Source organism: Quercus lobata, chromosome 12, assembly GCF_001633185.2.
Source record: "Quercus lobata isolate SW786 chromosome 12, ValleyOak3.0 Primary Assembly, whole genome shotgun sequence".
Lineage (NCBI taxonomy): Eukaryota > Viridiplantae > Streptophyta > Magnoliopsida > Fagales > Fagaceae > Quercus > Quercus lobata.
In genome coordinates this window covers 35,872,695-35,886,901 of record NC_044915.1, presented here as the reverse complement: position 1 = coordinate 35,886,901, position 14,207 = coordinate 35,872,695, and the positions used below count along the sequence as shown (strand labels likewise).

Sequence of the window (14,207 nt, the reverse complement as noted above, 5' to 3'; positions counted from 1 at the left end):
AGTAGGTGTAATAATTTTTAAAATGAATATATCTTCAAATAAACAAACTTTCAATATGCATATAACAATTATAAAAATTAAAAATCATAATAAATAATTCATCTCTCTCTCAATTTAAAAAAAAAAAAAAATTTAAGGAAATATAATCATATGAATAAGATATTTCCTAAAATAAATTTTAAGTTTTATCATAATGTTACATCTCACAACCAAACTTACGAATAGATTTAGTTATTTCATTACAATACATTTTATTCCTAATAATAAATATTACCTTTCTTATTGTTATCCTCATTCACTGTACCAAGTGTGTACTTAAAAAAAACAAGTTAGTTGATCAAGAAAGTCTCAATAGAGGGTGTCGAAAGGCTTGTCTTGATTGATCGAGATTTGATCAAAGGTCATTGAAAATCTAGTAATTTCTTTCTCATGAGCTAAATCTTGGAACCTGATCTTGTACTTGAAAATTGACATTACAACTTAAACAAGATACATAATCATGAAACTCATCAAGACTAGACCTAACACATATTGTGAGAGGAACACTCCTTAAGGCTGTCTCATAATATCTCTTCCCTACCTTTTCTTACTTTTTTCAAAATACAAGTATACTTTAGCACACTTTCAGCAAAAAGTTAAATAAGTAGTTCCCAAAGGACATTAAATATTGTTTCGTATTCAAAATTTTAAGGGTAAATTGCTAATTATACCCCTAAAGTTTGAGAGTGTTTGGATTTTACACCTTAAAGTTTCAAAATTTGGATTTTTTTCCCTGAAATTTGGGGGTATTTGGCTTTTACATCCTGACATTTAAAAGTTTGGCTTTTACCCCCTAATTTTAGGGGTGTTTGGGTTTTACTCCCTAAAGTTTAGAGGTGCTTGGAATTTACACCCTCAAATTTCAGAATTTCAAGGTGTAAATTTCAAACATCCCCAAACTTTAGAGAGTAAAATTCAAATTCTGAAACGTCAAGGTGTAAAATCTAAACACTCCCAAACTTCAAGAAGTAAAATCTAAATTCTAAAATTTCATGTTATAAAATCAAACACTCCCAAATTTTAGGGGTGTAATTTGCAATTTATCAAAATCATTAAAAAAAAAAAAAATCCATATTTTCAATAGCTTCAATTATTATAATGTTGGTTGTTGATTTCCTGTTATGATTCTGATTATGTGAAGCTACTTATGTGGTGTGCATATATGGAATCCAAATCTTTACTAATTACATTAAAATGCGTGAGGGGACATGGTCCCCTAACCGCTGTTCCACCCCGAAAATGAAACGGGCTTGGGGAAGAGAAATCTTTTAATGATATTAAAGCTACCATCCACTTATCGTGGAGGTGAAAAAAAGGATCAGACCTGCATGACAGGATGCAATGAACTTTATGTTTTGCTATTTTTTTCACAGTGAAGAAAGTAAAAAGAAAAAGTGAGAAAAAATGAAGTTTTAAAAATGTGTATATAAGACTAAAAACTAATGTTAAAAGCTGATGCTAAACTCACCCATACACTAGTGGCATCTTTTGTTAACAATTTACAGTAATTTATGGATAAGAGCTATACATAATTGACAGTATGCTTCATAACTAAAACTACAACTCTACAAGTAACATTAGTAATAATGATTTAGGTAAAGTTATTTAAAATTGTATGATAAGTTACTGAAAGGTGAGTTGTTAACAATTAAAAGTTAATGATTGAAGCAAAAGAACATTTTTCATGAAATAGTATAATATTCGATTCTTAAAACATTCAACCATGTTAAAAGAACACAAGCATTAAGCAAGTTGCAGCTCTTGACATCATCCACATACAATGACCCCTAGAATTTCCCAACTGCACAGAAGTCAAGCACTTTCTAAGATGACCCAATATCTACATTAAATTTTATTATTACACTATAATGGGTAGGTATATAACTAACTCTGGAGGTATACATACAACAGGTTATCCAAAAAAAAAAAAAAAAAATAGGAGGCATACATATTAGTATATAACAGGTAACACAGAGAGTTCACCCAAACACTTCAACTTTTTGAAAGTTCAAACAACCATGGGTTCAGTTCCAATTGAGACCTTCAGTATAGAGGAGAAGCAGCTGGACATAGAGGATTCTAGTCCAGTTCAGAGGGCTGAATGGGTTCTCAATTCTCCTGATCCACCACCTCTATGTCACGAGCTTATAAGTTCAATCAAACAGACAGTGTTTCCTCATGGAAAAAAACACTCTTCGTCTTCCAAGAAGCAAACCCCAAGGGATTATGCTGCTTCATTCCTGCAGGGTCTATTTCCAATCCTCAGGTGGGGAAGGAATTACAAGGCATCAAAGTTTAAAAGCGATTTGATGGCAGGTTTGACACTGGCTAGCCTTAGCATCCCTCAGGTATATACATAAGTTAACCCATCATGTTTGCTTACTAAGTTAAGTAGAACATTATGGGAGCTCTTTTCATGGACTAATTCCTGGTATACATGTTGTATGGAATTTCTTGCAGAGTATTGGATATGCTAGTTTAGCAAAACTTGATCCTGAATATGGCCTGTGTAAGTTGCTGAGCTGAGTTTAGTGCTGTATATTATGCTTTTAGTTTCTCTATGTATTGTTCTTTCAGACCCGGCAATATGCCACTGGAGAAAGAAACAGTTGTGTCAAATAGGAATTATTCTAATGTTGTTAGCCTGAAAGTTTATGTTTGTTGACTCCACTAGACACAAGCGTTGTCCCACCTCTGATTTATGCTCTAATGGGGAGTTCAAGAGAGCTAGCTATTGGACCAGTAGCCGTAGTTTCCATTCTGATGTCTTCCATGGTTCCAAATATACAAGATCCTGTGGCTGATCCCATTGCCTACAGAAATCTTGTTTTCACGGTTACCTTCTTCGCCGGAACTTTCCAAGCTGTGTTCGGAATGTTCAGGTAATTATTCCTTTTAGAGATACATTTATTTTTTCTTGTAATATGACACTTGCTCCTTGTTGTATTTGCTTCTCCTAACAAGTTGTTTTATCTTTCAATATTCTCAGATTGGGCTTCCTTATTGATTTTCTTTCACATGCTGCAATTGTTGGATTCATGGCGGGTGCAGCCATTATTATTGGTCTTCAACAACTAAAAGGGCTATTTGGGTTTAGTCACTTTACCAACAAAACTGACGTAGTATCTGTCTTAGAGTCTGTTTTTGAATCACTTCACAGTGAAGTAAGTTCTGCTATGAGAACCATGGTTCTTTTCTTTTTCTTTTTTGGAATAGGGGCTTCTTATTTTTGCTCTCTTTAGTCTTAATGTGCTTTCACTGATTTGTTACAAACTTTGATAGTTTCCATCTTTGCCTTGCTCTTTCAATGACAGTGGTTTCCTCTGAATTTTGTCCTTGGTTGTTCATTCCTGATCTTCCTCCTAGTCGCCAGGTTTATAGTAAGTAATTGAATCCTAGCAATATTCCCATTTCTTTACGCACTTTTTTCCTGCTTCTTTAGTCAAATTATAATCATGGCATATTTGCAGGGCAGAAGAAACAAAAAGCTCTTCTGGTTGCCTACTATTGCTCCTCTTATAGCAGTTATATTATCCACTTTGATAGTGTTTCTGACCAAAGCTGATAAGCATGGAGTTAAGATAATAAAACACATCAAAGTAGGCGTGAATCGAAGTTCAGTTAATCAGTTACAATTCCACGGTCCACATGTTGGACAAGCAGCAAAAGTTGGACTAATTACTGCAATTATTGCTCTCACGGTGTGATTTCATTCCTCTTGGCTATATTGGTTATACATTAATTTTGACTATCAAGTTTATTAATGATTATCAATCATTCACCTCAGGAAGCCATTGCTGTTGGCCGATCTTTTGCTTCCATTAGAGGCTACCATCTTGATGGGAACAAAGAAATGGTAGCCATGGGTTTTATGAACATTGCAGGGTCTTTAACATCATGCTATGTGGCAACTGGTGAGCTCTTCTTGTGACTTTTTCCTTTTCTTTCTTAAAAACTTATCTTGGACACTGCAATAATCCATATATCCAAGCCTAGTGATGCATAAATCAATTATTTGACAGGTTTTGGTCAATTTCTGCAGGTTCATTCTCACGGACAGCTGTAAATTTCAGTGCAGGATGTCAAACGGTGGTATCAAATATAGTGATGGCCATTACTGTGCTTGTATCACTTGAATTGCTAACTAGGCTCTTGTACTTCACCCCCATTACAATCCTAGCTTCAATCATTCTATCTGCTCTTCCTGGACTTATAGACATAAATGAAGCTTTCTATATCTGGAAAGTTGACAAAATGGATTTTCTTGCGTGTCTTGGTGCATTTATTGGGGTCCTGTTTGCATCAGTGGAGATTGGCCTTATGGTTGCGGTAATGTATATACTTTTTTTTTTTTACCCTTTAACTTTGTTAGTCCCCTGTGAGTTTTGGCATGGATCATTTCCCTGTTCGGCTGTGCACAAGATTGAGACAATTTCTACCTTAAAAAAGAACCCGACTTTTAGTAACAGACAACTTCATTATAATTGATTCATGATGGTAGAATAATGTCAGATAAACTCTGAATATATTTATACTCGATTTGGATGAATCCAATAGTCTTGTGACTGATGTGTTTTACTGTGAACGTGATGGTAGAATAATGTTAGATAAACACTGAATATTTTTATACTCGATTTGGATGAATCCAATAGTCTTGTGACTGATGTGTTTTACTGTGAACGTGATGGCAGAATAATGTTAGATAGACTCTGAATATTTTTGTACTCGATTTGGATGAATCCAGTAGTCTTGTGACTGATGTGTTTCACTGTGAACGTGTTGACTCAATTCCTGTTTACATTATTGAGACAATTTCTGCCCAAAATAGGACCCAACTTGTAGTAGCAGACAACTTAAAACAATAATTGATTCATGGTAGTAGAATAGTGATAGATAAACTCCAAATATCTAATGCTTAATTTAAAAGAACCCAGTAGTCTCATGATTATCGAATTCAATTACGTAATTGAGTTGGATTATGCTACAGCCATCTGATTAGTGGGTGCTCACACTATTGTATCCTTAGGCCTAATTGATTAGCAGACTTGGGTCATCCCTTTTGGCATGTAGCTTCTGTTCATGATTGGTATGCACCACTTTAAAAATCTGCCTAGTTATTTGGATGAGCTAGGATAGGAGTCCAATGAGCTCTGTACTGAACATGTTCTCAGTGAAGTGACTACATGTTAGGATGAAGTATGATCATAGTTTTGTTCAATGTGAAATATTTTATTTCTTGTAGGCAGTATACAAAAATATTCATTGTTTGGGAATGGGATAGCCACTTATTCTAACTCTGGTTGTGATTTTCGGAGTGCAGGTAGCAATCTCATTTGCAAAAATATTACTAAAATCAATTCGCCCTGGCATAGAAGAACTAGGTAGACTTCCTGGAACAGATATCTTCTGTGACATCAGTCAATATCCGATGGCCATTAAAACTCCAGCAATCATAACTATCCGTGTCAATTCTTCCTTATTATGCTTCGCTAATGCCAATTTCATAAGAGAAAGGTACTGCATTTTTTGCATTTATTTGTGTACCATGAGAAAAAAGACACAGAAGTGGTGCAAGTTGAACTTAATCCATGTATGGTACTTATTTCAGGATAGTAAGGTGGGTGACAGAACATGAAAATGAAATGAAAGACAATGCAAACGGAAGCGTTCAAGCAGTAATCCTTGACATGTCCAGTAAGTGTTATACACTTGGATATCTGGTACCAAGTTTAATTCTGTTTCAATGATATCATATATCACTAACCATATTGAATTCCTTTTATGACAGACATGATGAGCATTGACACTTCAGGAATTGTTGCACTACAGGAACTGCACAAAGAGTTGGTTTCTCATGGCATAGAAGTAAGGAATTGACCTGCATTTCAGGATTTGTGATATTTCAGTTTATTTTGTACCTTACCTTTAAAATATTTGTGTTTTTTCAGTTAGCTATGACCAACCCAAGGCAGCAGGTGATTCACAAGCTGAAGTTGGCCAACTTTTTAGATAAACTTGGAAGAGGGTGGATTTTCCTCACCGTCGGTGAAGCTGTAGATGCATGTCTTAATTCTAACTTGGTTAGTCTTAGCAGCTGTTAATGGCTCTATGAGGTCTTGAATGTATACTAATTAAGTCGGCTAGCTAATTTTGTGACATATATCCCTTAAGAAATTCACAATAGTACCGGATGTTGTGACCATGAACTATAGAGTGTGATGAAGCAGAAAACTGTAGCTCATCAATATGCTCCTCGTCAGTATGATAGACGACCTGTAAAACCTGGGTCACAAAAAGCACTCAATAGATAAGGGCACCGGTTTGGGGCTTGCCAAGGACCCTCCGATGCTTAAGTTAGCTTATTCTCTCTGGAAAAATTGTAATTTGTATAGCAGTTGTGTGTTCATGTCCTTTTACCTGTTTTTCCTAACTTTATATAGCCTTAGGCTAAGTTAATACTCAGTAAACCGTTATGTTGCAGCTAGGTAATCAATGCTTAATGATTGCAATTTAACTCCAACGTTTTCTATTCGTAATCGGTCCTTAATTCTTCATTATTGGACGATGGTAATGGTTTTGCACTATTCATTACTCAGTTATTGATTGCTGCCTGGAGTTAATGCACATACGCTTGTCTATATCCTTACTTGTCACTATCACTGATGGTTTGCAAGTAATGGACGACCATTTATATGCTACTCGTTAGTTGCCCTCCTTATTCCTTTGTCGTCCATCGTCTGGACGAGCTAAGGAATATGGAAAGTCCGTTTTGCGCGGATCACTTTATACGTGCCCCAAGATCCTCATTCCATCATATTTATTGTGGGGCTATATTTTTGTACGCTAATCACCACGTTCAATGTTTGTGTTGGCTGCACGTGTGTGTTTTCCTTAAGTTTCCCGTGCATTGAATTCATTTCCTTTTTATCTATTTATCAAAAAGCCTTCTCATATTCCTCTTTTTCTTCTTCATTATACACCAAGCTTGGAGTCTAAAACTAAAAGAGAGTTCCTGCACCTTCTATATGATAAGACTCCTTTTTCTCCCTTAATGGTTGATTTTGATTTCATTAGGAAAGAAACTCCCTCTGTTTCGTTCTTCTTTGCTAGGTTAGGAGTGTTTCTTGAGTCTTCTGGTGGACGTCATCCCCACATAGGTTTATTTGTTCCTCGAGACTGTAGAGCTTTCAGGCCTATTTTGATTGGCCTTTACCCTTTGCTCCATCATTCTCTAATTGCCTATCATCTAGAGATAACTTCCATAGAGTACAGAGATAGCGACGTTAGGTCTAGTGAGTTAGAAACTGGTTTGTCGTCAAGTGGTGAGTCCTTTGATAAAGATTTTGAAACCATCGTCTTCAAAACTCTCCTCTTCTTCAAAACCCTCTTCTTCTTCTAAAGTTCCTTCATCTTCAATCTCTTTTCATGCCCTCTCTGTGTCTTGCCTTTTAGAGTCGAGACATTTGAAATCTATTCGTAAGAGGTTTCAATTCCCTAAAGGGGTATCTATAAGATTATCTCGTCCTAATGAGAAAGCATGCACCTTTACCCATGGCGAGGTGAGTTTTTACAAAGCTACTTTTTCATATGGCCTTCATTTTCCAATTCATCCCTTTATTATGCAACTCTTTTCTGCTCTGAATGTTGCACCTGGTCAACTTGTCCCTAACGCATGTAGGACGATCATTGGTTGTATGTCAATCTGGGTGTTTGTCCATGATGGAGACATGATTACCCTGAATGAGTTTCTTTACATGTATCGCTTGAAGCCTTCCACCCGTTATATGTATTTTGAACTTCTGCCTTGGAATAGGGAATCTAGAATTGTTCGTAGCTTCCCTACTTCCTTTCTTGACTATAAGTCATGATATTTCTTCATTTTTGGATTTGGATGGGAAACCATGTCTGACAACCTCTGGGGTGAGGTCCCGTGGTTGCTACGGAAATGGGAAATTCCTTCTCTTAGTGCGTCTCTCTTTTCCTCTTCATTAAACATGTTGTTTTAAGTTTACTGCTCTTCTGATTTTTTTTTTTTAGTTCCTGATCATCCTTTGTTGGAGGAATGCTACCAAGGACGAATTAAGGCTAACCTTGAGTTTGCCTTCACTGTTGACGATTTCGATGAGCTGGTTGATCCTCGTCGTCTGTACGAGTGTTGTCTTGGACCCGAGCCTTCTACATACATTTTGATGAAAATTGCCTAGGAAGAGAAGAGTAGGTTTTTAATCCTTCGTCTTTTCTTGTCTTACCTTATAGATTTCCACCCTACTTACCTTCTTCTTGCAGAAATGGCTACTAGGTACAACAAAGACAAGTATGCTCGTGTTAAGAGCTTGAAGAATGAATGCTTATCTCTCATTACCCCTAGATCAAAGAAACGCAGGCTGGATGAAGGGAAGGATAAGACTCCTACCCTCTAGTCACTTTTTGGCACTCCTTTTCCCACACCTTCTCTCGAGATAATGACCTTCAGTCCTCCGACCACACCCTCTAAAGGGAAGGCCAAGGTTGACAAGAATGTTTTGGGACAACTCTGCTACTGCCCTTGGAAGTGCTCATAATGTTGTCATTGACAACGAGCTTAAGGGTCTCTCGTTTATTCCCTTCTCATGAACTAATCAGCCGTCATATTCACAAGTTAGTGCAGGCATTGTACTCAACGTTTCTTCATTACTCATTAAGTAGTTACACCTGTTAAAAATTATTAACTTTTTTTTTCTAGGTTCATGGTGAGTCCCTTCGTTTAAGGATAGACTACTTGAGCAGCAAGGAGAAGGTAGTGGTAGCCAACTCCAAGGTTGATTCTATTGAGGCTGAAAGCTCAAGGTTGAGGAAGGATTTGATTGAAGCTATGGATCAGTCGACTATGGCCAAGGAGAAGGTGAAAGAACTGAAAGAAGCACTGAAAGTTGAGAAAAAGCTCGTCATTCCGAAAGATAAGGAAGTTCAAGCTACCTTCCTTTGAATGGATGAAGAATGTGAGAAAGTGATTTCCAAGTTCCTAGAGTCTGATTGCTTCTCCAACATGCAATTCAAGCAGTACTTCAAGGGCTTCGAGCTTCTTTATTGGTGAATGATGAAGCACCATAGCCATGTAGCTAATTTTGTGAATCTGGACTTTGAAGCTATTGATACTGAGATCCTTGCTAACGAGGCTAATGAGAAGGAAGGTGAAACCATTGCTGAAGCTACCGAGGTTGTTGAGGGAGAAGGTGCTGCTATAGGAGGAGCTAATGACGAGGCTCAGACAGAGGCGAGTTTTGTTAAGGAGATCATCAGTGCTCCTTGAAGTAAAAATTTATGTAATCTTTTCTTTTTGTTCCATTTTAAAGATAACGGATGCCTCATGTTTTGAGGCTTTAAATTTAGAAATGATGGGTGCCTCCTGTTTTGAGGCTTTTATTTTAGAAACAAACACACTTATCTTGTTTTGAATTTTGAAGTTCTTATGATTCAAGCTTGCTCTTTTATTACCTTGCTTAATAATTTAACTCGTCATTTGAGTTTTCACTGTGTTCTGTGATTTCAGCTCATTGTTAGAGTTATTACCACGTCTATGATTTTCAACTTGTCATTTTGAGTTTTTACCATATGCCATGATTTTAACTCATCTTGTGAGTTTTTACCACATTTGTGATTTTAGCTTGTGATTTTAACTTATCTTGTAAGTTTTTACCACATCTATGATTTTAACTTGTCAAATTGAGTTTTTACCATATTTTGTTATTTTAATTTCTTTTTTGAGTTTTTACCACACTTATGATTTTCACTCGTTATTCGAGCTTTTACCATTTGTGTTCTTATCACGTTTGTGATTTGAACTTGTTACTAGATTTCAGATACTTCCTTTTCGTTACTAAACTTAGCTTTGACACTTTGTCAAACTTTATTGAAAAAAAGGATGGCTGAACAAACCTTATTATTTCATGCATTCCTCATATACGAGGGAATTACAAGCAAACAGCAAACTGAAAATAGCTTTAACAAAACACTTGAAGGAAAAAAAAATATTTAGAAAAAATAATTAAATCTCGCTTATCTGATGTGTCGTCAAGCGAGATGCTCTTGCAAATAGAGCTTATTAGACCAGACAATAGCTTTTACTAATAGTACTTATCGAGATGTTCCACGTTCCAAGGATGAGGAAGTGGATTGCCTTCCAAATCCTTCAAATAATAGCTGCCTCGTCTAGAGTAACGAACAATCTTGTATAGATCCTAAGTAGGCCCTAACTTCCCCTACGCTAGATCCCTAGTAGCTTAGGAGACTTTTCACAGCACCATGTCATCAGGGTTGAACCTTCTGAGTTTTACCCTCTGATTGTAGTACTTCTACATTTTTTGTTGGTACCGAGCCATTCTCAAGGCTGCCTCATCTCTGACTTCAGCCAAACAATCCAACTTGAGCCTCAGTTCGTCATTGTTTGTACCTTCGTTGTAATGAGCTTGCCTAAGACTGGAGACTCCTATCTCGGCTAGAATAATTGCTTCAGTGCCAAAGGCCAACTTGAATGGAGTTTCTCTTGTTGGTGTTTTCACTGTTGTCTTGTAAGCCTATAATATCCAGGCAACTCTTCAGGCCATGCACCCTTTGCCCTTTCAAGTCGTGCTTTGATGAGTTTAAGCAAAGTATGATTTGTTACTTCTGTTTGCCCATTAGCTTGTGGATGCCTAAGTGACGAGAGTGATTTTGTATCCCTAACTCTGCACAAAACTCTTTGAATTTTTAACTATCAAACTGACGACCATTATCAGATATGATCATCCTAGGGATCCCAAACCAAAAGACGATGTTCTTCCAAATGAAGGTCTATATCTTGTCTTTGGTGATTACTGCTACTGGTTCTACTTCGACCCATTTGGTGAAGTAGTCAATGGTTTCGAGCAGAAACTTCACTTGCCTTTTTCCCAAAGGGAATGGGCTAACGATGTATATTCCCTACGTAGAAAATGGACAAGGTGAGGAGATGCTCATCAGTAATTCCCTAGGTATATGCTGCATGTTGTTGAACCGTTGACATTTATCACATTTCTTCACAAGTACAGCTGCATCCTTCTACATAGTTGACCAAAAGTAGCCTACCCTAATTGTCTTTCCTACTAGAGATCGAGGTACGAAATGGTTACCATAGACACCTTTGTGTATTTCTTGTAGCACATACGTCGCTTCGTTAGGGGCCAAACACTTTAGGTATAGCATCGAGAATCCTCTTTTGTAGAGTTCTCCGTTCAAAACAGTGAACCTTACTGCTCAGACTTTGACCTTCTTTGCCTTTGATGAGTCAAATGAGAGTTGGCTGTCTCTAATGTAGGATATGATTGGTTCCATCTAGTTACTTTGTTGTTGGATCGAAATGGCTTGCAATCTATCAATACTAAGGGTTGTCTGAACCTCCATGAGCAAGCCTTCCGTTGCTGAAGCGTCTTCGGTTAAGGCAAGTCTAGTAATCTCGTCAGCAACAAAGTTTTCTTCCCTTGGGATTAGCTCAAGTTTAACGTTATCAAACTCATCAATAAGTTGGCTCGTTAGCTGTAGGTATTTCTTCATTCTTTTCTCCTTTGCTTCATATTTGTTGGTTTTTTGTTCAACAATCAGTTTGGAATCAGACCTCAATCTCACATTCTTAACTCCCAAGGCTCTTGCAACCCTTAAGTTGGTAATGACTGCTTCATACTTTGCCTCATTGTTTGTTGTTGGAAATTAAAGCTGAACCCCATATTTAAGGACGTCATTCTCTGGTGACTTCATTATGACACCGGCACCTCTAATATTATGCTTCTTGATCAATTTCTGGAAGAGTAAATTCCGCAATGAAATTTGCTAAAGCTTATGCCTTGATTGTTGTTCTTGGCATGTATTCAATGTTGAACTGGCTTAGCCCAACCGCCCACTGGACCATACGACTTGCTGCATCTGGTTTGCTTATTGCTTTTTGGATTGGTTAGTCTATCATAACCATAATGGTATGAGCTTGAAAATACGGACGAAGCTTTCTTGAAGCCACGATCAATGAAAAGGCCATCTTCTCCATGCGTGGATACTTTGCTTTGACACCCTGAAAGGCCTGACTTGTGTAATACACTGGCCTTTGTATCTTGGATTCCTCGTGGATCAAAGCTAAATTGACGATTGTTTGTGATACAGCTAAATATAAAAACAGATCTTCTCATTCTACTGACGGGCTTAAGAACTTTAAAGAAGGGAAGACACTTGTCATTGGCCTTTGAGACAAACATGTTTAATGCTGCCACACGCCCCATCAGTCTTTGCACTTCCTTGACTGTCCTGGGAGATACTATGTCAAGTATGGATTTGACCTTCTCTGGGTTCACCTCAATTTCTCGCTGAGATACCATGAAGCCTATAAATTTTCCTGAGGAGACTCCAAAAGGCACTTCACAGGGTTGAGCTTCATCTTATACCTTCTCAAAGTATCAAACGCCTCTTGAAGGTCTACAAGATGGGTTTTAGCTTCCTTGCTTTTCATAAGCATATCGTCTACATAGACTTCCATATTCCTCTATATCTACTTGCTGAACATTTGATTCACCAATCTTTGATAGATGGTGCCTGCATTCTTCAGTCCAAATAGCATGACTTTGTAGCAATACAGGCCCTAGCTAGTAACGAACGCAATTTTATCCTGATCTTCTTCCTTCATTAGGATTTGGTTATAACCTAAAAAAATATCCATGAAGGCCAGTAGCTCATGGCTAGCTATTGAATCAACAAGCTAGTCAATTCTAGGAAGGGGAAAACTATTTTTAGGACATGCGTTGTTCAAATTAGTGAAATCTATACACATTCTTCATTTTCCATTGGACTTCTTTACCATAACAATGTTAGCAAGCCATTTTGGATAATGGACTTCTCTAATGAACCCAGCAGTTAAAAGCTTTTCCACCTCTTCTATGATTGCTTTATTTCTCTCTAGAGCGAATACTCGTCTTTTTTGTTGGACGAGCTTCTTTGTTGGGTCGACGTTAAGACTATGCTTTATCACTCTTCTGTCAATCCCTGGCATGTCCTCATGGCTCTATGCAAAGATATCCAAGTTCTTTTTCAAAAACTTCACTAACTCATACTTCAAAATCTGTTGAAGTTCCTTTCCTACCTTGGTGGTTTTGGATGGATATCCTTCTACTAGCACTACATTTTCTGCCTCCTCCATGGGTTTAGGTGGTTCTTCTTCTACCATCCAAGTGTGATTTTCTCTAGATGCTAGGACCACTTGGTAAAATTCCCAAGCCAAAAGTTGGTCCCCTATGATTTCTTCAGTTCCATGAGGGGTCAGGAATTTCACTTTCCGGCAATATGTGGAAGTTACTGCCTTAAGGCGATTAAAGGTCGGTCGCCCAAGAATCACATTGTAAGACAAAAGGTAGTCGACGATCAAGAAATCTACCATCCTCGTCACTTGAGCGGGATAGGTCCCTGCTGTAATCCGTAATAAAATGATGCCCTTTAGCTATACACAGTCTCCGTTGAAGCTAACTAATGAAGATTCGAAAGGCTTGAGGCATTTTGGATCCAACTTCATCTATTGGAAAGCCGTCATATACATCATGTCTGTCGAGCTCCCACTATCCACTAGCACTCTTCGGGTGTTGAACCCCTCAATGGCTAGTATAATGACTAGAAGGTCATCATGAGGCTGCCTGATCCCTTTCACATCTTACTCGGAAAAGACAATGTCATCATTCCCAGTGTGACAATGTTTTGCCATTAGGTGGTTGACATGGACGCTATTCACTTGCCTCTACATCGCCTTCCTTAGGGACTTGTATGATCCTCCAATGACTGGTCCTCCAGTGATCGTCCTTATCTCTCTTATGATGGGTTTGAGATTGTCCCGATCTTCCTCTCTTTGGTCATCAGTGGGTTTCTCCTCTGTTTGCTAGCGAGCTTGATAGTCTTTCTTAACAAAATTTTGGAGCTTCCCCCTTTGGATTAATTCTTCTATCCGTTCTTTCAAATCCTTGCATTCGTCTGTATAATGACCATGGTCCTTATGGAAGTGGCAGTACTTATTTGGATCTCTTCGCTTTAAGGACGAGCTCAATAGCTTAGGCCATTTGAAGGTAGGGTCGTCCTTTATCTGCATAAGAATCTTGTCTATAGGCATTATCAATGGGGTGAAATTTAGCTTCTTCTTTGATAATGCCTCC

The 14,207-nt window shown here is 37.7% G+C and overlaps 1 protein-coding gene across 1 annotated transcript; it reads left to right on the top strand.

Annotated features, from left to right (window-relative positions):
• The first annotated feature begins 1,946 nt into the window (after positions 1 to 1,946).
• LOC115972308 (low affinity sulfate transporter 3) lies at positions 1,947 to 6,405 on the top strand. The gene is made up of 12 exons (XM_031092550.1): positions 1,947 to 2,387; positions 2,500 to 2,548; positions 2,714 to 2,921; positions 3,029 to 3,203; positions 3,354 to 3,419; positions 3,510 to 3,740; positions 3,827 to 3,953; positions 4,082 to 4,368; positions 5,360 to 5,553; positions 5,648 to 5,733; positions 5,828 to 5,904; positions 5,988 to 6,405. The coding sequence occupies exons 1-12, from the start codon at positions 2,058 to 2,060 to the stop codon at positions 6,138 to 6,140; spliced, it is 1,983 nt and encodes a 660-aa protein (XP_030948410.1). The 5' UTR covers positions 1,947 to 2,057; the 3' UTR covers positions 6,141 to 6,405.
• The last annotated feature ends 7,802 nt before the right edge of the window (positions 6,406 to 14,207 follow it).

Excerpts from the sequence above, each read along its gene's own strand:
- LOC115972308 (XM_031092550.1), top strand. The coding sequence starts at position 2,058 with ATGGGTTCAGTTCCAATTGAGACCTTCAGTATAGAGGAGAAGCAGCTG. Across the intron at positions 2,388-2,499 it reads CTAGCCTTAGCATCCCTCAG|AGTATTGGATATGCTAGTTT; the intron begins GTATATACATAA and ends AATTTCTTGCAG. Across the intron at positions 3,741-3,826 it reads CTGCAATTATTGCTCTCACG|GAAGCCATTGCTGTTGGCCG; the intron begins GTGTGATTTCAT and ends CATTCACCTCAG.